Source organism: Ursus americanus, chromosome 12 (assembly GCF_024610735.1).
Source record: "Ursus americanus isolate L20-20 chromosome 12, mUrsAme1.1.p, whole genome shotgun sequence".
Lineage (NCBI taxonomy): Eukaryota > Metazoa > Chordata > Mammalia > Carnivora > Ursidae > Ursus > Ursus americanus.
The window spans coordinates 57,298,710-57,324,178 of NC_142138.1; the positions used below are offsets into that span (position 1 = coordinate 57,298,710).

The 25,469-nt window shown below is 36.9% G+C and overlaps 1 protein-coding gene across 2 annotated transcripts in view; it reads left to right on the forward strand.

Annotated features, from left to right (window-relative positions):
• GPSM2 (G protein signaling modulator 2) overlaps window positions 1–25,469 on the forward strand; it is a 55,522-nt gene that overhangs the window by 24,888 nt on the left and 5,165 nt on the right. For both annotated transcript variants that reach the window (XM_045801608.2, XM_045801617.2), the window contains 6 exons: window positions 45–153; window positions 1,046–1,175; window positions 9,975–10,045; window positions 12,768–12,944; window positions 15,314–15,473; window positions 16,896–17,113. In XM_045801608.2, coding sequence (XP_045657564.1) covers window positions 45–153; window positions 1,046–1,175; window positions 9,975–10,045; window positions 12,768–12,944; window positions 15,314–15,473; window positions 16,896–17,113 — 865 coding nt within the window. The remainder of the gene's footprint in view (window positions 1–44; window positions 154–1,045; window positions 1,176–9,974; window positions 10,046–12,767; window positions 12,945–15,313; window positions 15,474–16,895; window positions 17,114–25,469) is intronic.

A 25,469-nucleotide genomic window follows, 5' to 3' on the forward strand; every position in this document is an offset into this window, starting at 1 on the left:
CTCTCTTTCAGATAACTGCATGTTAGTTTTGAACTGTTTTGTAGAATCGGTGAAGGAAGAGCATGTTGGAGCTTAGGAAATGCATACACTGCTCTAGGGAATCATGATCAAGCGATGCATTTTGCTGAAAAGCACTTGGAAATTTCAAGAGAGGTACGAAACTGAAACACTGCCATCTGTGCTCTTATGATTCACAAATTAGCAGGGCAGGGTGGGGAAGCCCTATTATTTCTTTAGATTGCTCCTATATGACCTGGTAATAAATTTAACTATGTTATTCCCTTGGCATAAGAACTGCACAAAGCATTTTGAGATACAGATCAGAGGTCTGTTTGCATTGGCCCAGATGTGGGAAGACAGGAAATTAAGGCCACTCATGGCGGAATGGAAGGATTACTAAAATATGCCCCCTGTCTCTACATGGAAAAATAGCATGGTATAGAAAGAAAAACATATTTTGTTTTGTAAACATGGTTTTTATAATCAAGGATTGGTTCCTGTTACAGTTCTGCCACTTTCTGGCTATTTGAGCTTGGAAAATTCTGAGCCTCATTTCTCTCATTTAAAATGGGAAGAATAATATCTACCTTGCCAATCATTGTAAGAATTAGAGATAGTGTATATAAAAGCACCTAGTGTAATGTCTAGTGCTGGCTTAATGTATATTAACTATTATTATGGAATGGAACTATTACTATGGAATGGAAACAAAATAAGGAAATTTTAATCATGTGATGCCAAGTTAATGTGTCACAGAATAACATACAATATTATTAAATATGATTTTAGAAATTAAAAGCAACTAATATTTAGAGAATGAATTGATACAATGTAATTAGCTTTCCTATTGCCGTATTTTAGAAATTTCCCTTTTCTTTAAAACAATTATTGAAAAAACCCATTTCATTCAGTCTCTTCATTCTAATATAACTGTTTTCATTTCTCTATATTTCCTTCCAGTTTTAAGTTCACAACATTTTCAGCTAATCTTCACCATTCTTTGTCTTTAAATACTACTCTAAAATAAAAATTCTTGTGGTTGTAGGTTGGGGATAGGAGTGGTGAACTAACGGCACGACTAAATCTCTCAGATCTTCAAATGGTTCTTGGTCTGAGCTACAGCACAAATAATTCAATAATGTCTGAAAATATTGAAATTGATAACAGTTTGCATGGTAAGTAATAGGTCTTCAAACCCAATTTCTTTATCTTCAATTGCATTTATATTATGTATCACATGTTTATATATCCAGAGAGAATATGTAACATAGGAAGCTCAACTTTTTATAATACCTTTTTGCTTTATGGCAGTCTTATTGATTTATCAATATAGAATACAGTATTTTTAGCTGTTATCATGAACTTGGGAATGGTAAAGATATGATTTTTTTTGTAAAAATGCATTTAAATTCTCTATAGGCTCTCTCAAAAATTCGTAAATATGAAGATGACAAAATTAAAACATATTGTTTGGTTATTTTTAATTCAAATGTTTTTACATATTTGATTTTTGTTTAGCTCTCCCATTTTTCTTTTTTTTTTTTAAGCATTTTATTATTTATTTATTTGAGAGAGAGAGTGGGTAATAGCATGCAGAGGGAGGGAGAGAGACAAGCAGACTACACTGAATGTGGTGCCTGATGCAGGGCTCCATTTCACGACCTTGAGGTGATGACCTGAGCTGAAATTGAGACTCAGACACTTAACCGGCTGACCCACCCAGGCGCCCCTCCCATTTAATTTCTGAGGTGATCTCTTAGTATTATTACTATATTTTTAAAATTCGGAAAACCTGGGAAATTTTCTTCAGGTCAGCACCTACAGAAAGCTTTGGTTTGACATTGCTACAGGGAAAGACATACTTGAATGTCTCTGTTTCTACATGAAGAAAGTTGTACTTTTTTTTTTTTAAGTAAGCCTTATGCCCCATGTGAGACTTGAACTCATGACCCTGAGATCAAGAGTCTCATGCTCTACTGACTGAACCAACCAGGTGTCCCCAAAATTCTACTTCTGATTAAAGAAATAAAAAGGGACAGTATTAGAATCACATTTTTTAATACTCTAGACGTGATTGTGTGTGATCCATTTTACAGATCTGGCCGAAGCTTTAAATATTCTCAGTCTGATAAAAGTTACCAATACAGATTAATGTTTTGAACTTGAAAGTCAGTGAAAAATCGAGCTTTCATCTCTCGTTTCCTTCTCTAAACCCATATAAAGAAAGGAAGAAGGAAGAGAAATTAGCGGCTAGTCATCTGATTAAGACTTTGAAAGAACATTTAGTGAAAGATTCTGAAGTATGGGCAATGTATGGGACCGTGTGCTTTGCAACTGAATAATGGGCTGAAAAGTTTCTCTGTGCTTAATTTTCAAGTAGGGTATGTTGTAATAGTTCTCATATTTTAACAAACTGTTGTTCTCATGGGCCCCTCTAACTGTAGACCCATTTTTTTGTTCCCACTTATAACAAAACTTGAAAATAGTATTAATGTTAATTTCTATACTTCTTCACCTTCCGTTCTCTGCTCAACTCACTCTACTCGGGCTTTGGCTCCATCATGACACTGAAACCTTTTCAAGGTTACCAGTGATCTCCATTTTACCAAATCATTGATCAGTTTTCAGATGTCAGGTTACTTGATTTCTCAGCAATATTTCCTACTGCTGATCATTCTCTTCTCAAAATACTTTCCTCATTTAGCTTCCAGGATTACCCTCCTTTTCTGATTTGCTCTCACCTCACTGGCCACTCTCAGTCTTCTTTATTCTCTCCTCCTCATCTTTCCATCCTTGAAATTTGTAGTGCCCAGAGATCAGTTCTTGGACCTCTTCTTCCTTCCTCCTCCCCTCTCTCCCTCCCTATTTTCTGTCTATCCTATCCTTCCTTCCTTTCTGATTTTAACTTTTTCATCTTATCCTATACTCTAGATCAGTGCTTCTTTTTCTTTGTTTTTAAGATTTTGGGGTTTTTTAAATTTTTTTTTAAAGATTTTGTTTATTTGTCAGAAGAGAGAGCCACAAGCAGGGGGAGTGGCAGGCAGAGGGAGAAGCAGGCTCCCTGCTGAGCAAGGAGCCCAATGTGGGACTCGATCCCAAGACTTTGGGATCATGACTTGAGCTGAAGGTGGACACCTAACTGACTGAACCACCCAGGTGTCCCAAGATTTTATTTATTTATTTACTTATTTGACAGAGAAAGGGAGCGAGCATGAGCCAGGGGAAGAGGCAGAGAAGCAGACTCCTTGCTGAGCAGGGAGCCCGACACAGGGCCTGATCCAGGAACCCTGTGATCATGACCTGAGCTAAAGGCAGACATTTAACTGAGCCACCCAGGTGCCCCCTAGATCAGTGGTTCTAATAGAACTTTCCGCGAAGATGGAAATATTGTATATCTATTCTGTCTAGTATAATAGCCTCTAGCTATATGTGGCTCTTAAGCACTTGCAGTGTGGCTAGTACAAAAGAGGAAATGAATTCTTAATATTATTAATTGTCATTAATTAAAAATTTAAAAGCCACATGTTGACTAGTGGCTACTATATCAAACAGCACAACTCTAGATGATTTCATTCAGTTGGTTGGCTTTTATATCCTCTATATACTGATGATTTTCAAACTGATATTTTCAGTCATAATTTTTCTCTTATGTTTGAGATTCACATATATAACATTTGAATGTCTAATTGGCATCTAAACTTAACATGTCCGAACAGAGCTCTTGTTTTTTCTTCCCACACATGTTCTCCCTCCATCTGCCACCATTCATCTAAGTGTTCAGCCCAGAAACCTATAGGTCATCCTTGTTCCCTTTCTTCCACTCACTTCCTACATCCAACCTACCAGAAACCCTACCTTCAAGATATACACCTGATCTCTCTTACAATGTACACTGCAACAATCTTAGTACAAGCTACCAACACTTCCCAGTAGGGTACTAGCCTATCAACTATTTCTCTTCCATTCTTGATCCCTCATACTGACTTTTTCACACAGCAGCCTGAGTGCTCGTTTAAAATGTAAACCATGTCATGTTATTCATCATTTCAAAACCCTCCAGTGACCTCCCATCACACGCAGAACCAACTCCTCAGTTGTCAGTGGGGTTAAAAGGCCGTCTGTAATCTTGACCTACTTCAGCATCGCTTCCCACCCCTCCCCCTTTGCTCATGGTGGCTGCATGAAGACAGGTATTTTTTGGCTCCTTTTGTTCATTGCTGTATCTCCAGTGCCAGGAAAAGTCTGCTGGCTAAAGGAACTGCAAGGAAACATCTATTTCTGGTGTGGCTCAGGGTAGAGAAAAGGAGTGTTCCTTAAGAATCTGAATTCATAAGCCTGCCATCATACTGGTTTGGAATTTGATTTATTCTGCCAGCAGAGTGTAAGAAACCCCAATCCACTGAAGTGCTTTTGGGTTAGAAATGCTCCTAGAGACTTAGCAGAAGACCAGATATTTTCTGGAGGAAAGCATCTTTAATCCAGGCCTATAAAGGTTCACGACAACAAAATTACCAAACACATAAAGAAACAAGCCAACATGAGTAAGAAAATAAACACAAAGCAAAATTAGATCACCAAGATCTTTTCAGATGTTGGAATTATCAGATACAATACAAAATGACTATGGTTAAAATTTATAGAAGTAACAAAATTGAAACAAAGGAATAGCAAAAACAATCAGGCAGATTTGAAGAAAATAATAGCTTGTAATATTAGTGCTTGCTATATGCCAGGGACTGATTTAAATGCTTTTCCTGTTTTAACTCATTTAATCCTAACATCTCTAGGAGGTAAATTTCTTTTATCCCTAATTTATAGATGGGGACATGGAGGCAGGAGAGGTTAAGTAGATTTCCCAAGGGTTACCTACGTAGGTAGTAAAAATGAGAGTTAAACCTAGTCAGTCTGGCTTCAGAGTCTATGTCTTATCTGAGATATGTCTTATCTGAGATTTGTCTTAATGTGATTTTAACATTTACCTCTCAATAACCGATAGGTAAATCTCAATCAGGAGTCAGATATCAGTAATAGAGGATTTGACAAGCACAATTAATGGGCTGGATCTAATGAAGCATCTTTTACATTGTGTGTTTGACCTATTAATGAGTTGTAAAATCAGTTTCAGAGGTTGCAACTATCATTATGCGCGCTTGCGGGCGCACCCACACACTAATGGGTTATCATCATGATAAGAGCAAGTACTGTTGTGTGAAGATTTGTTATATATTTGTGTATGTGTAGTCAGGTTGTAATGCAAATGTTTCTTAATATGTGTCACTATTAAAAAGTGAAAAACATTGGGGCACCTGGGTGGCTCAGTTGGTTAAGTGTCTGCCTTCGCCTCAGGTCATGATCTCAGGGTTCTGGGATTGAGCCCCACATCGCATCAGGCTCCCTGCTCAGAGGGGAGCCTTCTTCTCCCTCTCCGTCTGCCTGCTGCTCCCCCTGCCTGCTGCTCCCCCTGCTTGTCCTCTCGCTCACTCTCTGTCAAGTAAATAAATAAAAATCTTTTTTTTTAAGTGAAAAACATTGATTTAATGGACATATAGAATATTGCACCTAGCAACTAAACAATTCAAATTCTTTTAAAGCATTCATTAAACACTTGGGAAAATTTGACCACATGCTATAAGCCAATAAAGCAAATCTCAACAAACTTGAAAGAATCTGTATCACATAATATTTCATGCTCTGAACATAATGCAATTAAACTAGAAATTAACAAGAAGATAATGTAGAAAACATACTCATTTGAAAACTTTCACACGCATTTCTAATTAAGTTATGGGCTGGAGAAGAAATGGTAAATAAAAGTAGAAAATAGCCAAGGACTTAAATTCCGTGTTGTGGGATAGGACTTACACCGGTTCTTAGAACAAAATTTACATTATAATTAAGAAGTAAAAAGGCTGAAAGTGAGTTGAATCATCTAGCTTTTAAAAAAGTAAAAAACTCAAAAGAAAGTAGAAGGCAAATATTAGTAACAGAAGTTAATGAAATTAAAAAAAGATTCCATAGAGAGACTCTTGAAAACTACAAATTTGGTTCTTTAAAAAGATAAACGAAACTACAGCAAGATTTTTTTTTTTTTTTGAGTGAAAGAAGGGGAGGTAATATAAGTGCAGTAGAGAATAAAAAGATTAACAGATTATCCTGAATAATTAATGACAAAATATTTGAAAACCTAGGAGAGATGGACAATTTCTAGAAAGACAAATTACTAAAATTGAATCTAGAAAAAAAATCCAGTGGTAGGATGCAATGTGAATGGCATCCCTAATGCTTAAAATTAAGAAATTTGATCAGTAATATAAAATCTTCCCACTGAGAAAATACTCAGCTGAGGTGATTTTACAAATGAGACCCACCAAACATTCAAGAAGATTGATTCCATCCTTCCACAAAATTTTGTAGATAACCGGAAAAGTAGGAACACTTTATCTTTCTGAGAACAGTGTAATCTGGATAACCACACTAGACAAGAATAATATAAGAAAGATAAATTACAAGTCAGTCTTTACTCGTAAATATAGATGCAGAAATTCTAAACCAAATATTCGCAAACCAAATGAATTTAAGTAAACAGGAAATCAAATGGATTGAACATTAGAAAATCAACTAGTGTAATTCACCAATGAACATAGTAAAGGAGAAAATAGCCTAGATATCCAAATATATCAGTAACTCTATCAAATATAAATGTTTCATTTAAAGGACAGGAATATCAGACTGGAAAAAGAATAAAATCCAACTAAATGCAAGAGGAATATCTAAAATGTAAGGCTAGAGTAAGCCTGAAAGTAAAAAGGAGAGAAAAAGATATACCACTGGTAAAACAAATCAAAAGAAATTTGGTATAGCTATATTAATATTTCTACTTTAAGGCACAGATCTTGTTAGAAATGAAGAAGGTCACTTTACAGTGGTTAACAATTCAGTTCACCTGGAAGATAAAAGCCTTAAATTTGTGTGTTGCCTCGTAAGCATAATAATAATAGCAAAGCTTCGGTGCGTACATGAAGCCAGACGGACCAAGCTATAAGGAGAAATGGGAAAATCCGGAATCATAATGGGAAGTTTTTTAGCACACGTCTCTCAGTAATTGCTCACATCAGAAAACTAAATATTGTAGAGGATGTCTGTTTTCTCCAAGCTGATACACGTTCAGTGCACTGCCAAGCAAATAATGACAGTTCTTTTATGTAATTTGATGAGATTGTTCATGAATGTATATGAAAGAAAAATGGTCTGAGAAGTCAAAGCCAAAACATTCCTGATGAAAAACAAGAAATAAGTGCTTTCTCTACAGACAGTAATTATGACAGTGTGCTATTGGCATAGAGACAAACAGACCAGTGGAACGGAATATAGAGACTATACTTCTATTCCTTGCATATATGGGAACTAATATTCAGATAAATATCTTGATGGACTACAGATTTAAATATGAAAGATGGATTAAAGCAATAATAATTATGACGGCTAACACTTGCTGAATGCTTACTATTTACCAGGCAGTGTACTGACCCCTTTATAGGTAATGATGCAGTTACCATCACACAGTGCTATGAGGTAGGTACTGTTCTTTCCAGATGAAAACTGAGTCACAGAGTGGTAATTGCCCAAGGTCATACCACAAGTGAGTGCCTGGTCTGGCTTTAGAGTCCTGCATCCCCAGTCAGTATGCTATAAGGCCTCTGAAAATAAAGGAGTGTGTCTTCATGATATGAGAGAGGAGGGGCGCCTGGGTGGCACAGTTGTTAAGCGTCTGCCTTCAGCTCAGGGCGTGATCCCAGCGTTCTGGGATCGAGCCCCACATCAGGCTCTTCTGCTGGGAGCCTGCTTCTTCCTCTCCCACTCCCCCTGCTTGTGTTCCCTCTCTCGCTGGCTGTCTCTGTCAAATAAATAAATAAAATTTAAAAAAAAAGATATGAGAGAGGAAGGCCTTCTCAAGACAAAAATAAATCATTAAGGAAAAGCTTGACACGGAAATTAAAAGCTTCATTAAAAGAAATCATGAAGAGATAAAACACAAACTGAGAGGACATTGCCACACATACGATTAAAAAAGGATTCGTATCCTCAGTGTACAAGAATGCCTATAAATTAAAAATAAGACAGATAACCCAGATAAACAGTGGGCAAAATGATGAACAGAAGAAACACAAATAGCCCATAAATAAATGAAAAGATAAATTTAACTCATTTAATCAGGGAAACCCACAATGAGGTAATACCGGAAACCTATTAGGGGATCTGAGACTATCAGTATTGAAATGTGGGTAATGGAAACTCTTAGTGTTGACAGTGATAGAAATATGTCTAGTCTCAAGAACAATCTGGCAACAATCTGGGAAAGTTGAGGATGTGCTAAGCATACGACCAGCAGTTCCATGGTGCTGATACCCAAACTGAAGAAACTCTTGCTCATGCCACTAAGCTATATTTCCAAGAATTTCTGTAGTAGTACTTGCTTATATGATAAAAAAAAAAAAAATCAGAAGCAACCTATAAATCTGTCCCCAGTAGAACAGATAAAGAATGTCCTAGTCCTAAAATGGCAATGAAAATTAAACTAAATTCTTGGCTGCATCTCACAAACGTAAAGTTGCTCGAAGGAATCAAGTGAGATGATATAGTATGAGAGCATTTATTTATTATATCATAAGCTATATTGCTTAGGGATCTATTCATATGTAATGAAAATATAAAAAATTATAAGGAGGAGGCAAGTTATAGGGAGAGTCACAGAGGAGGAGTTAATGTGTTGATAAGAGTTTATTTCTTAAGCTGGGTATCAGGTATCATATACTCTTATATTATGTCTTTAAAATATTTTTTAATCTTTAAAAGATTGGATATGAAAATTCTCCATTTTAATGATTATTGAAAAGAAATTTGAGAACCTTTTTATTTAACTGTATCATCTAATGTGATCTTAAAATGGAAATGAATAACTTAAAGAAGAGTAACAACAGGGGCACCTGCCTGGCTTAGTCAGTAGAGCATGTGACTCTTAATCTCAGGGTCATGAGTTCAAGCCCTACGTTGGGCATGGAGCCTACTTTAAAAAAAAAAAAAAGTAACAGGATAGTATGAAGGATGTTATTTTGATTCTTAAAATTGAAGGCCTAAAACCTTTTCTTTAGGTTTTTACTTAAAATGCCCTACAGTTTGTTTTTCTTCTGTAATCACTTTAGTGTTTTTTTTAATTTGTACTTTTTCCCAATTTTACTGAGAAATGCTTGATATACAGGACTAAGTTGAAGGTGTACAAGCATGATGGCATGATTTACATACATAGTGAAATTATCACAGCTAACATCCATCTTCTCATAGAGATAGAAAAGAAAGAAAAAAGGAAAAAATTTTTCTTCTTGTGATGAACACTCTTAAGATAAACCCTCTTAGTAACATTCTTAAGTATCATAGAGCAATATTAACTGTAGTCATCATGTTGTCCGTTATATCCCTAGTACTGATTTACCTTATAACCAGAAGTTTGTACCTTTTGACCACGTTCCCCTTCCCTAATCCCCTCTGCTTCTGGTAAACCACAAGTTTGATCTTTTTTTCCTAGTCCGGGTTTTCTTTTTTTGTTTTTAGATTCCACTATAAGTGAGATCATACAGGATTTGTCCTTCTCATTTTTTTTTAAGAGTCTATGTGGATAGTATAAAACCAGTTATTATAAAACATCTTTTCTAAATTAAGGGATAATGTTAGTAACCAAAGTTAGTTTCCAACCAAAATGTAACTTCCTTACATCAAAGCATTTTAGAGGGAGTGGATATTCTATTTTTATGTAGTTGGTATGGAAAATTATTATTCTTAAAAGAATACATGTTTGTACATGTTTCCTCCTTCCATATGGGCTTGGGTAACAGACTTTAAAATTGAATAACCTAGTGATGCTGAATTTGTAATCTTAAGGGCTCCCCAGTTTATTTGAATTAATATTCTTTTTTACAAAGGTGCACGCCCCAAGTTTGGACGCCGACACAGTATGGAAAACATGGAACTTATGAAGTTAACACCAGAAAAGGTTGGCAGCTTTTATGTTTTAAATTTCTTGAACTGTTATAATCAAGTATTTAAATAACTTTTAACTTAAATGAATAGTTTAAATAAACCTTGTCTTGTGTAGGTATCACTTTAAAATTTTCCTTTAGAAAGAATCAGAAAAAAAGTACAGTCCAAAAAGAATGTGTATAGTATGTTGCCGTCTGTTTAAGAGAAGCATCATGCGTGTATATCCTATGTGAATGCATAAAACCTTTCTGAAGGAATATGTAAGAAACTTGCTAACGACCATTGCTTCTGGGAAAAGTACTGGGTGTCTGGGTTAGGAGAGATATTTACTTTATATATAGTTTGAACTGTTTGAATATTTTAACATGTATATATATTTTTTTAATTAAAAGAAGATCAGAAAAATTAAAAAAGGAAGTTTTTTGGTTTTTTTTTTTTCCAACAAAGTACTGGAAACATTATTGGCAAGGTTAATGATATTGATGATCAAGCTCGTTTTTCTGGCTACATTTCTTAAAAGCATTTTCTTAACTAACAAGTAACTTTTTATGCAAGATCCTATCTGGGCTTTTTTTTTTTTTTTTAAACAGAGAAGGGAATTTATAATTAGAAAAAGCGTTTTTTTTTCTTTATTATTTTTTATTGTTGTTTAATTCCAGTAAACATACAGTGTTGTGAGTTTCAGGTGTACAATATAGTGATTCAGTACTTCCATACATTACTCAGTGCTCATCAAGCTAAGTGTACTCTTTAATCCCCATCACCTAGTTCATCCACCCCCCCACCCTGAAAAAAGGTTTTTGAAGAAAAAAATCTAGGCTGCTTTCTTACACCTTCATTTAACTTAATTTTACATTGTAAAAGTAGACTATTGTTCTTTTATGGTATATTTAATAAAGTGCTTTTTATAAAATAGGTTCATTATAACTTTAGAAAATTTTAACAAGGAAATTAAAATTATCAGTAATCCCACCTCCAAGTGGTAACTACAGTTATTAACATTTTGGTATTTATTCATCTTGCATTTTCATATGAATACTAGTATCATACTTACAGATATTTTATAATGCACAGTTAATATATCATTTCCATGTCAATTGACATCTTTTGTGGGAATAGTTTTCATAGGATTAACATCTAATTGATTTGAACTTATATCCAGTATTTTTTTTATTCCAGTTAGAGTTGTTCAAAAACTCTGAAGGACTTCATGATTTCCCCAAATAATCTACCTCTTATCTTCAGTTCTCAGAGCTGTCCAATCTGCAAATTATTCTTTTAAAAAAACTTTTAAGTCAATTTAGGTCTCTTTTTCTTACTCTTATAGGAATGTACCAATAAGTAGCAAAATTAATCTGCTATCTTGTGCCTAGCTCTGTAGTGGTACTAACCGTAGATTCCATTAAGAAGCTAACCAGATTCAACCCTGTAATTTTCCAAGAGCCAAATAATGACAAGTTTTATCTTTGAAATATGTTTGGAATTAGTTCAGTTTTCTCTTCCTCATCATAAAGTCACATGGAGTTCATTATTTCATTAGTCTCCACGAAGTAAAGAAGCGTATATAAAGAAAAAAGACGTCTGTGTTAGAGATGCTTCTCCGGAAAGAGTGAGATTGCAGGGAGCTCTTGAGGCCCTGGATGTCGAAAAATGCCTTTTTGCTACTCTCACATTTGATTGGTAGTTCTGCTTACTATGGAATTATTGGTTGGAAATAACTTTTCTTCATAATTTTGAGGACATTGTTTCAGTCTGTATTCTTCAGTGTTGTTGGGAAGTCCAAGTATACAGGAAACATTAAACATTTTTCACATTTCAAAATACTTGGAATTTAGGTGGGTTTTATGTTCTAACATGTGGGGCCATTTACTTTTTCTCAATTCAGTAGACCCTGAAGTCCACTCTAGCAATAGTTTCCTCTTATCTGTGTAAGAAAAGCAAGGGGGGGTGCTTCGTTTGATGCAGATAGCTGGCTTGGTTCACTGGCTAGCTGCCTGTCTCACTCAGGTATGGTAGCCTCAGGGCAGGACTTGCTCTAATTTGTGCCTCGTGATGTAACTGTGAAAAAATGTGTTTTATCAAATTATCAGTTATTACATAACATAGATCTTTGGACTTGCAAACACTTAAGACTGAAATGTTAAAGCTACAAATGTCACATAGCTACCGTACATACTGTAGGTTTTCCTTTCTACTCAGTCAACATTTGTTATATGGAGTCTGGTATTTAGAGGTTAAGGATATTTAAACCAGGTCTAGGCCTATATAAATTGCTGATTAGATGTTTTGCCTATTGAGAATTCAGTAGTTAGTGAAAACAAAAAATATCACCAAAAATTACTGCTATATAAATTTTAGATGTTAATTTCTACAGTTAAAAATTCTACATATGTCCAAAATTTCCAATTGTAACAGATTAATTAACTCACATCCAGAATAAAACTTGCTCTTTCCCTGACCATTCGAATTTTATTTTTGTGGGATTTTGGCAAACTCTGTTTTCTTACTCTTAAGTTCTTAAAAGCCACCATTTTAATGTTTTGGTAATGAGAAGTCCACAGTATACATTTGGTACAAGCTGTTGGAAATAGTGAGATACACTGGCAAAAAGGAATTTATTAAGAGATCTAGCTGCCCCCCCACACTAAATGAGTGGTGATGGCAGGTTAATATTATAGAAAACCAGAGACAGCTTTTCTTCATGTCCTGCTTTCCATTTGTTTATAATTTTGCAGGTGCAGAACTGGAACAGTGAAATTCTTGCTAAACAAAAGCCTCTTATTGCCAAACCTTCTGCAAAGCTGCTCTTTGTCAACAGATGGAAGGGGAAAAAATGCAAAACTAATTCCTCCACTAAAGTTCTCCAAGATGCCAGTAATTCCATTGATCACCGAATTCCAAATTCTCAGAGAGTACGTATAAAATAAGATTTTGAGTGCTATACTATGAGTATCTACATTTTAGTATTCTTGTATTGAAACTGAATATTTGGAAATTTATGTTAGACATTTAATACAAAATGCAGTTTTTATTCAAAGAAGTCTTCCATATTTCCCTATCTTTTCTGTCTTCTTCAAAGCTTTTAGAAACTGTAATTTCTCCATCCATGGATATGTTGCTTCACTGGTTTGGACAGTAATTGTCCCTATTTACTACCTCCCCCCCCCCATTTACTACCTTTTATTTTACTGCAGTGTCTCCCAGTAAAACTGTCCTTCTTTCATCTTAGAAGTTAGAACAAATTAAATTTAGATGTTCAAAGATTTTAAAATACTAATTTAAAATAGTATCTGCTAGCATGAACTTCTGTTTGTTTATACTGAAATTATAATAGAGTTAAAAACTATTTTCATGAAAAATGACCACAGGAATCAGGTTATTAAATATAACTTAAAATATTTAGAAATAAAATATCAGGAGTATCTCTAATGTAGCTAAGCTGGTAAGTCCTAGTCTATGGCAGAGGAAGTCTTTTGGTAGCCAAAGTAGATTCTGTTAAAAGAATCAAAATAAATTATAAAGATGATTCTTGAAATTATCAAGTCCATTTTTCAATGAGAGCTTTTGGAAAAATTGTGTTAGTCTTTATTTTTTTTGATGGAATTCTCTTTTGGTTCTCTTATCAGTGTTCCATCTATGACTGTACCCTGGTAGCATCCTTTGTCTTTTATCAATAGTTTTTTATCTATGTATATACCCCTAATGAAAGGGGTATATAAAAAATGGCTCAGGAATATTTTTATAGATCTAGAGCAGATCTCAAAGGCATACCTCTGTTCAAGGTTTGAGGTCTTAACTAAGCCCACTTAGCCCAACTGAGAATGTCCATACTTTTGGAGCCTCCCATGTTCAGAATTTTGATTTTTTTTTGCCCCTAGGAGCCTTGTGAATGATTAGTGCATCTGCCTACAGTTTATGTACATACTTAATCCCAATCCTCAAACTGAACATGTTAAAAACTGTACTCTCTCAACCCTCCTGTTTTCCTTACGTATGCCATGTTCTCCGTCCCCCAAGTTGGGAACCCAGGTGTCATTCTGGTCTCCTTCACTAACCACATCCCTCAGCTCTGCTCCAGCCCCTCCTTCTGAAAATAAACCTCTGCTACTATGTCTTCGTTCTCAGTGCACCTACCGCATCTCTCACCCAGATGTCTGGAATAGGCACCTGATCGCTTTCCCTGCATTAACCTCGGCGACCATTCAGAGGGGCCAGTTCTGTTTCTGTACAAAACTGCTTAAAATTACTACCAGTGCTCCTCTTATTTCACGTAGGATAACTTGTTAGTATGTCATACAGAGGCCCTTGTTTCGGTGGCTTCTTCCTACCTCTTCACCTCCCTTACTCCCTATAGTTCATTATTCCCTGATTACTACAGACCTTTGGAATTGCATATTAATCAGTATGAAACATAGCTACCCTGCAAATGCTAATTCATTCTTCAGGAGCCAACTCAAATATCACAGTTTCCCATGTCCCTTAAGAATTAGTTCTGCCCTTCTCCTGAGGCCTATAACACTTCATATAAATGTACCTCTACTATAATATTTACATCATTATGAAAAACAAAATACTTTTTATTAAATAGTGCAGTTGTCATTTTAAGCTTTGAAGCCTTCCAAATAAAGTATGACTAGTTCCCCTCTGCCTCAAATATTCATTTAGTTGAAGTTTATATATTTTTTCAGGATTTCCAAATCTTTAATAAAGGACCTTGGAAATCACTACACTTAGTTTTCAGTTCTTAGTTTAATTTTAAATTCTCTTGTAGAATCTTAGAACTGAACTTTGAGCCTGGGATCACGAGTATTTACATAATTCATTCAGTATCTAAAGCAGCTCCCCAGAGTCTGAGGTACATTTTTAAGTTTTTTTTTATTTGAGAGAGAGCGAGCATGAGCAGGGCGGAGGAACAGAGGGAGAAGCAGACTCCTCGCTGAGCAGGAAGCCCGATGAGGGACGCAATCCCAGGACCCTGGGATCATGACCTCAGCCAAAGGCAGACGCTTAGACTGTGCCCTGAGGTACATTTCTTTAGCCTTGGAAATACAAGGATTAAAAACTAAAATACATACTAGAATAAACACATTAGAAATGCTTTCTGTTAGTTGGATTGAAATAACTTTATTACCAAGGTTGTGATCTTGAATTCTTTATAATGAAAATGTCAATTTTTATTTTTAATCTTCATCCTTTACCTTTTGCATATGTATCGTGATATTGTTCCACTGCTGATCTGACGATAATGCTGGAATATTTAGATTTTCTCTCAATATTTCAGAAAGTCAGTACAGGTACTATTGGAGATGAAGGGTTCTTTGACCTGGTAAGCCGATTTCAGAGCAATCGGATGGATGATCAGAGGTGCTGCTTACAAGAACAGAGCTGTGGGCCAGCTTCAACGGCAGCTTCTTCCACTCCCCCTAGAGTGATGCTAAAAAGTGAGTTATCTGTGCTTCTCCCCCAATTTTAATAGTTCCCTGTGATATTCTTGTGATTTCTTTCTGAGAGTTTAGTTCTCATCAGAGCAAGTACAGTAAATGAGCCTGAACCCAGGTATATCGGAAATGCTGGTATTTCTTCAGTTCAAAACAAAGTTTTGTTTCAATTCCCCTAGGTTTATCTGTATTTTGGTCCACTGCACTTTCTACTAACTATAGCATACAATCTCCCTAGATTCTTTGGGACTGGGAAAAAATCTAAAAGTAAAAATAGTGAGGGGAAAAAATTTCAGTTATACATACCTTATAATTCTATGTAAAGCACAAATTCTTCCTATCTGGATTTAAAAAGCCGAGGAACAGGGACCTACAACTAAGGCTGAAGCTAAGGTCTGCCTGAGCCTTGGAAAGGTCTAAAATGGGTTACTTAAAATTCTCTACTTTGGCTACCAAAAGACTTCCTCGGCCATAGACTAGGACTTACCAGCAACACTTAACTCTTAGTTAGCTAAATGGTTCCTATCCAGGGCATAGAATAAAAACACTGTCTCATTCATCCTCACGTGAGAAATTATCTAAGAAAGACAATTTATTACCTTCCGAAATCTAGCCCCAAATCTTGTACATTTTTTTTTAAAGATTTTATTTATTTATTTGACAGAGAGAGAGACAGCCAGTGAGAGAGGGAACACAAGCAGGGGGAGTGGGAGAGGAAGAAGCAGGCTCATAGCGGAGGAGACTGACGTGGGGCTCGATCCCAGAACGCCGGGATCACGCCCTGAGCCGGAGGCAGACGCTTAACGACTGAGTCACCCAGGCGCCCCACATTTTTTTTTTTTTTTAAGTAGGCTCCAGGAATGCCCAGGTGGCTCAGTTGTTAAGCATCTACCTTCTGCTCAGGTAATGATCCCAGGGTTCTGGGATCGAGTTCTGCGTCGGGCTCCCTGCTCAGTGGGAAGCCTGCTTCTTCCTCTCCCACTCCCCTGCTGTGTTCCCTCTCTTGCTGGCTGTCACATAAATAAAATCTTTAAAAAAAAAAATCTTTAAAAAATTAAAATAATGTAGGCTCCACATCCAGCATGGAGCCCAACACAGGACTCAAACTCATCACCGTGAGATCAAGACCCAGACAGTTAACCAGCTGAGCCAGCACCCCTTGTAAAGTTGCATTTTGAGTGGGCGTTAGATAAAAGGAAATACAGTCAAATCTGAATAACATCAACCTGGATCATCTGAAGTACTCTGGGATTTATTCTTCCCTCCTTGTCCATCTTGTCAGGCCCCAGCCTATCAGTGACTCTGACAGAGCTAAAGCAGGGGGACAGAGTGGATGTTGGGACTGAACAAGGCAGAAAGGAGCTATATGTATATTAAAAATATGCTTATTTTTGTAATGTTATGGATTTTTTTTCCTATTCATAGCACCATCTGTTTCCATGGTATCCCCCAACACGGATGAGTTTTTAGACCTTCTTGCCAGCTCACAGAGCCGCCGTCTCGATGACCAAAGGGCCAGTTTCAGTAATTTGCCAGGGCTTCGTCTGACACAAAACAACAATAAGTCTGTACTTGGCCACCTGATGACTAATGACAACAAAGAGCCTGATGAAGACTTCTTTGACATCCTTGTAAAATGTCAGGTATGTGTGCATATTTGTGTCAGTGTGTGGCTCAGATGCTGTGTAGAGCTTTGTCAGTATTATAGTTCTAATTTGGGAAGGGCTCATTTTGTATTAGGGACACACTTATTATTCAGGGGTCCATCAGACACTATAGATCCCTGTGATGGCTTTTTACTTTGTATTATTTTGGGTGGTGAGGTGAGATGAGATGTTCCTGATGACTCTCTGAGCTGTGGTGGAGAGGAGACTGTGAAGGGTGTAAAAGGAGACCTAGAAAAGAGCCCCTCTTAAAAAAAAAAAAAAAAAAAAGGCTCTCTTTTCTAAATGTCAGGAGAAAGCATTGGGAGCAGTCAGTGATTAATAGGGGGAGAGTCTAGCTGGGGCCCTCGCTAGGAATGCACATATTGAGAGAGCTTTCATTTTTTAGTTATTTTAATAATTATTTGCCAAAATGGTTAAGGAGTGTCTCAGATGGCTTGAACAGGACCACAAGAAAAATTTTTACTAAAGAGACATTTCCTCTGCCCGACCCTAATTCTGTTTTCTCATTCATGAAAAGATGAGATGACACATATACTACCTACCTCTCATTCCACAAAATTATTGGGCACCTATTATGTTCTCTGCATTATTTTAGACATTTGAGACATACTTGGCTTCTAAAGGATCCTACATTTTAGTGTGAGAGACAGTAAGTCTGTACATGTATATAGATGTTATATGTCAGGTACTGATAACATGCTATAAAGAAAATTAAAGCAAGATAACGAGAGTGGGGTATCTAGGGCTGATGGTGGTTAGGAAAGATGTTTCAGGATTGGCATATGAACAGGGATCTGAGTGAGGTGAAATAGCCATGTGAATATTTAGTGAAAGCATTCCATGCAGAGACAACAAGTCTCTTCTTGGATATAAAAGCTTAGCAGGTTCAGGGAGTGGCAAGGTGGCCAGTATGACTGGCATGGAGTGAATAAAGGATAAGGGAGAATGGTAGGAGATGCGGATGGAGAAATAACCAGCCTACATGTTACAGGCCATAATGAGGTCTTGTATTCCAAATGCAATAGAAGACATTGGACAGTCTGGAAGATCATCCTGGCTACTGCTGAAAGCATGTGGAATGGCAAAGGGTGTTAGTAGAAAAACCAATACGGATAATTCAGGCAAAAGATAATTGGTGACTTTGACTAGCGTAGTGGTGGATGGTAGTGATGATAGGCAGTCAGACTAAGGATATAATTTGAAGTTATGGTTGACTAGAAAGACCTGTAAATAAATTAGATGGAGGGTATAAGAAAGAATCAAGGAAGGCTCCTATCTTTTTGGCTTTGCACTAAGTGAATGGTACAGTTTACTGAAATGGAGAAGTCAAGAGGAGAAATGGGTTTGGGAAGAAAAAGCAGTTCTACTTTAGGTACATAAATTTGAGTTATGTAAGTAGATACTCCAGTGGAGATGTTGAATAGGCAACTGGATATAAAAATCTGGAGCCCCAGAGAAAAAAGATTTTGGGAGTCATCAGCAGCATACAGCTGGGTATTAAAGCCTTGGGAAGATAGTATCTGAAGAAAACAGGAAGACTAAGCCCTGGGCATTCCAAAATCTAACTGAATAGAGGACGAAAAGCTAGAAAAGCAGCAGTCAGCCCAGAGAGTGGTGGAAGCAAATTGAAGAAAGCATTTTCAGAACACTGCTAAGCAGCCAAGTAAGATGATGGTTGATCTTCTAGATTTGGCAACATGGAGATTATTAGTCATTTTGAAAGATACTGTTTTAGTGACATGATGGGGACAAAGGATTGAGGGGGTTGAGAAAATGGAAAGTGTAAAAGGGGAGATAGAAGTGGGGTTTTTTTCTTATTTGGGGAGTTAATACTGCATGTATGCTGTCAGAAATGATCCAGTAGAGGGAGGAAGCAGTGATGCAGCACAGTATGGGGTAACCAAAGTTTTCGTGCAGGTGAGAAGGGAGGCAGAGTGTACGTCTGCAGATTGGGAGGGAGGTGTAGGTAGGAATTCTCTCGAGCGGCTTTTCTTAGCAAAATAAGGAGGAGGGCCATTAGTGGAGATTGTGGAACATAGTTCCTTTGAGAAACTGAAAGCATATTGAACTACCCTGAGGACTTATTTGAAATAAGACAGGTCAGTACAGTGGTGTATTTTCTCAAAGCATAACCAGCTACTTAAGGATACAGAGATTTAATCAAGGTCAGTATTTTGACAGAAAGGATAGAGGGGGAGAGACGCACATACCAGGGAATTATTTTAATAAGGGACTTTGGAATCTAGGCTGCATCTAAGAAGGGAAGTAAGGAAATGAAAGGTAGGGAAGTGAAAAGTAACAGTGATCCCAGTGGCTTTAAGAAATACTGAAGACACGTCCCTAATAACAGACCATCAACATATATGAAGCAAAAATTGAAAGAACTAAAGGGAGAAATGAACATTTCTACAAAAATAGTTGAAGGTTTCAAACCGCCCCCCCCCCCCCAGTAATAGGTAGGACAATCGGGCAGATGATAAACTTGAACAACACAATAGGCCAATAGTTCTCACAGAACATACATTCTTCTCAAGTGCACATGGGATATTCTCTAGGATAGACCATCGGTTAGGCCACAAAATAAGTCTTAATGTTTAAAGACAGATATCACACACAGAAGATAATCTGTATGAGAAGATACCCTGACCACAACAGGATGAAGTTAGAAGCAATAACAGAAGGAGAATTCACAAATTTGTGGACATTAACCAGTAGGTAAAGAGGAAATTACAAGGGAAATTAGAAAATACCTAGAGACTGATGAAAATGAAAACACAATATTCTAAAATTTTGGGATGCAGTGAAAGCAGTACTCATTTTATAGCTGTAAGAAGGAAGATCTCAAATTAACAACCTAATTTCACAGCTTAAGGGGCTAGAAAAAGAACTAAACCTAAAACTAGCAGAAGGAAGGAGATGGAGAACAGGAAAAGTAGAAAAAAAAATCAAGTCTTAAAGCTGGTTATTTGAAAAGTTTAACAGAACTGATAAACATTTAATACAACTGGTAAACATTTAACTAGAGTAAGGAAAAGAGAAGCGTCAAATTACTAAAATAGAAACAAAAATGGGGACATTACTCATTCTACAGAAATAAAAATAATTTTAGGAGAATACTGTGAGTGATTATATGCCAACAAGTTGGATAACCTATATGAAATGGATAAATAACTAGAAACACAAAATCATCCAACACTGAATCATGAATAGAAAATAGACCCATAATCCATAAGGAGATTATATCAGTAATCAAAACCTCCTGACAAAGAAAAGCCCTGGACCTGATGGGCTTCACTGGTGAATTCTACCAAACATTTAAAGAACTAAGACCAGTCCTCATACTCTTCCAAAAAACTGAAGAGAAGGAACTACTTCCTATTCCTAAGTCATTCTATGAGGCCAATATTGTTCTGATACCAAAGCCAGACAAGACACTACAAAAAACTTATGAGGCCAATATCCATTTTTAATATAGATGCAAAGATCATCAATAAAATACTAGCTAACAGAATCCAGTAAACAGATTATACACCATGCCTAGGAGGAATTTATTCCTGGAATGCAGGGATGGTTCAGCATAGCAGATTATACACCATGCCCAGGAGGAATTTGTTCCTGGAATGCAGGGATGGTTCAACATAGGGGCATCAATCAGTGCAATACATACACCACATTAATAGAATGAAAGCGGGGGAAAAAAAAAAAAAACTCGATCATCTAAATGGATGTAGGAAAAGTATTTGACAAAATTCAACACATTTTCATGTTAAAAACACTCTACAAACTAGGAATAGTAAGAAACATAGTAAGTACATAATAAACATAGTAAGTACAAACTAGGAATAGTAAGAAACATAATAAAAGTCATTTATGACGGGTGCCTGGGTGACTGAATTGGTTGCATACCTGACTCCTGATTTCAGATCAGGTCTCGGGATTGTGGGATCGAGGCCTGTGTGGGGCTTGGCGTAGAGTGTCCTTGTCCTTCACCCTGTGTGCATGCACATGTGCACTCAAATTGAGAATACAAAAAAAAAAGTCATTTATGAAATATCCACAGCTACCATTATACTCAACAGTAAAAGACAAAAGTTATTCTCTAAGATCAAGACAAGGAGCCCACTTTCACCACCTCTATTCAACATAATACTGGAACTTTTAGCAGAGGAATTAGGCAAGGGAAGAAAAAATCCAGATTGGAAAGGAGAAAAAATTCTCTGTTCAGAAATGACAGTCTTAGATATAGAAAGCCCTTAAGATTTCACCAAAACCCATAAAAAACCCTAAGAAATTCAGCAAAATAAGATACAAAATTAATATCCAAATATCAGTTGTGTTTCCATATGCTAACAATGATGAACACACTAAAAAGGAAATTAACGGTTCTTCTTAATATAGCATCAAAAAGAATAAGATACCCAAGAATGAACTTAACCAGGGAGGTTAGAGACTTGAACAATGAAAACTATATTTCTGAAAGACATGAAAACCTCAGATAAAATGGAAAAAAAATCTCACGTTCATGGATTAGAAGACTTAATATTGTTAAAATGCCAGTACCACCCAGAGTGAATCCACAGTTTCAGTGCATTCCTTATCAAAATGTAAATAAGGTTTTTTACAGAAACAGAAAATTCCATCCTGAGATTTCCACAGCAACCCAAATAACTGAAACAATCTTGAGCAAGCAGAACAAAGTTGGAGGCCTCACATTTCCCGATTTCAAATTTTACTACAAAGCTACAGTAATCAAACGGTTATGGTACTGGCATAATGACAGACATATACACCAACAGGAAAGAGAGCCCAGAAATAAATCCTTGAATATGTGGTCGAATGATTTTCAGCAAGTATGCCATGACTATTAAATGGGAAAATCAACTCATCAGCAAATGATTCTGGGAAAACCATCCACATGCAAAAGAATGAAGCTGCACCCTTACCTAACACCAGATATAAAAACTGATTCAGACCTAAATGTAAGAGCTAAGACTATAAAATTTGTAGAAAACATAAGGAGAAAGCTTCAAGATTTTGGATTTGGCAGTGATTTCTTAGTTATGACACCAAAGGCACAGGCAACAAAAGAAGAAATAGACAAACTGGACGTCATGACAATTTAAAACTTTTGCACATCAAACACTTTTACAAAAGTAAAAAGGCAACTCGCAGAAAATATCTGCACATCATGTAACCGATAAAGGATTAATTCAGAATACAGAGAACTCTTAACCTTAACTACAAAAAAACCTATTTCAAAAACAGGCAGGGGGGCCTGGGTGGCTCAGTCGGTTAAGTAACCAACTCTTGATCTCAGCTCAGGTCATGATCTCAGGGTCATGATATTGAGCCCCGTGGTGGGCTCTGCACTAGGTGTGGAGCCTGCTTAATATTCTCTCTGCCTCTCCCCCACCCCGCCCAAAGAATACAAACAGATATTTCTCCAAAGAAAATACACGAATGGCCAATAATCACAGGAAGGGATGCTCAGCATAACAAATCATTAGAGAAATGCAAATCAAAACCACAACGCAATACCATCTCACACCCATTAGGAAGCTACCATTAAAAAACAAAAAAACCCACCAGAAAACAATGAGCATTGGTGAGGATGTGGAGAAACTGGAACTGTCAGTGCCCTGCAGGGGTAAATAGAAAATGGTGGAGCTGCTATGAAAAACAGTACAGTGGGTCTTTCCAAGATGGCAAAGGAGTAAACTCAGTTTTGTCTGGTCCCAGGAATTCAGCTACATAGCCATCAAATCATTCTGAACACCTGTGAACTCAACCAGAGATCTAAGAAAAAGAATTGCTGCAATTCTACATAAAGAAAGACAACCACTTTCTGCAAGAATGACAAGATGGAAAAAACTCACCTCAAAAGAGACCAAGAGGCAGTACTGACTCACCAGGGACATAATCAGTATGGATATAAGTAAAACGTTGGAACTAGAACAATTCATAACAATTATAACGATACTAGCTGGGCTTGAAAAAAGCATGGAAGATACTAGAGAATCCCTTTCTGGAGAAATAAAAGAACTAAAATCTAATTAGATTGAAATCAAAAAGGCTATCAGTGAGATGCAGTAAAAAATGGAGGCTCTAACTGCTAGGGTAAATGAGGCAGAAGAGTGAATTACTAATACAGAGGACAAAATGATGGAGAATGAAGAAGCTGAGAAAAACAGAGATAACTACTGGATCACGAGGGAAGAATTCGAGAGAGAAGTGATACCATAAAGTGAAACAATATAATACCTGGGATCCCAGAAGAAGAAAGGGGGGGTACATAAGTTATACTGGAGCAAATTATAGCTGAGAACTTTCCTAATCTGGGTCTGAAGGAAACAAGCATTCAAGTCTGGGAGGCACAGAAAACCCCCCCTCAAGATCAGTAAAAATAGTGAAGCCTGCAGATCTCAGAGACCAAGAGAAAATCCTGAAAGCAGCTCAGGACGAGAGGTCTATAACCTAGAAGGGTAGAAACATTAGACTGGCAGAAGACCTATCCACAGAGACCCAGCAGGCCAGAAAGGATTGGCATGATATATTCAGGGTGCTAATGAGAAATATGTAGCCAAGAATACTTTATCCAGCTAGGAAGTTATTCAAAATAAGAAAGATAATAAAGCTTCCAGAAGAAACTAAAACTAAAAGACTGTTTAATTTGTGATCACTAAACCAGCCCTGCAAGAAATATTAAGGGAGATGCTTTAAATGAAGAGAGAGCCCAAAAGTAACATAGACCAGAAAGGAACAGGGACAATATACAGAAACAGTGACTTTACAGGTAATTCAATGGCACTAAATTCATATCTTTCAATAGTTACTCTGAAGGTAAATGCACTAAATGCCCCAATCAAAAGACACAGGGTATGAGACTGGATAAAAAAGAAAGACCAATGGTGTGCTGTCTGCAAGAGACTCACTTTAGACCCAAAGACACCTCCAGATTGAAAGTGAGGGGGTGGAAAACCATTTATCATGCTAATGGACATCAAAAGAAAGCTGGGGTGGCAATCCTTACATCAAACAAATGAAATTTTAAACCAAAGACTGTAATAAGAGATGAGGAAGGACACTATATCATAATTAAAGGGTCTATCCAACAAGATCTAACAATTTTAAATATTTATGCCCCTAACATGGGACCAGCAATTGTATAAACCAATTAATAACAAAATTAAATTTTTAAAAGATTTATTTAGAGAGCACACAAGAGGTAGGAAGGGGGAGAGGGAGAAGCAGACTCCCCGCTGAGCAGGGAGCCCAACTCAGGGGCTCAATCCCAAGACCCCGAGATCTATGACCTGAGCTGAAGGCAGACACTTAACTGACTGAGCCACCCAGGCGCCCCAATAGTAGGGGACTTTAACACCTCACTCACCACAGTGGACAGATCATCTAAGCAGAAGTTCAACAAAGAAAAAAGGGCTTTGAATGATACACTGGACTAGATGGATTTCACAGATATATTCAGAGCACTCCATCCTAAAGCAGCAGAATACACTTTTTTTTAGATTTTATTTATTTGACAGCACAAGCAGGAAGAGCAGGAAGCAGAGGGAGAGGGAGAAACAGGCTCCTTGCTGAGTAAGGAGCCAGATGCAGGACCCAATTCCAGGACCCTGGGATCACGACCTGAACCGAAGGCTTAACCGACTGAGCCACCCAGTTGCCCCCAGAATACACATTCTTCTCAAGTCCACATGGAACATTCTCCAGAATAGATCATATACTGGGTCACAAATCAGGTTTCAACTGGTACCAAAAGACTGGGATCATTCCCTGCATATTTTTGGACCACAATGCTTTGAAACTCAAACTAAATCACAAGAGGAAAGTTGGAAAGAACTCAAATACATGGAGGGTAAAGAGCATCCTACTAAAGAATGAAACGATCAACCATGAAATTAAAGAAGAATTTAAAAAATTCATGGAAACAAATGAAAATGAAAACAATGGTTCAAAACCTTTGGGATGCAGTAAAGGCGGTCTTAAGAGGGAAGTATATAGCAATACAAGCCTTTCTCAAGAAATAAGAAAGGTCTCAAATATAGAACCTAACCTTACACTTGAAGGAGCTGAAGAAAGAATAGCAAATAAAGCCTAAACCCAGGAGGAGAAGAGAAAATAATAAAGATGAGAGCAGAAATCAATGAACTAGAAACCCAAAGAACAGCAGAACAGATCAACAAAACTAGGAGCTGGTTCTTTGAAAGAATTAGTAAGATCAATAAACCCCTAACCAGACTTATCAAAAAGAAAAGAAAAAGGACCCAAATTAATAAAATCATGAATGAAAGAGAAGAGATCACGACCAACACCA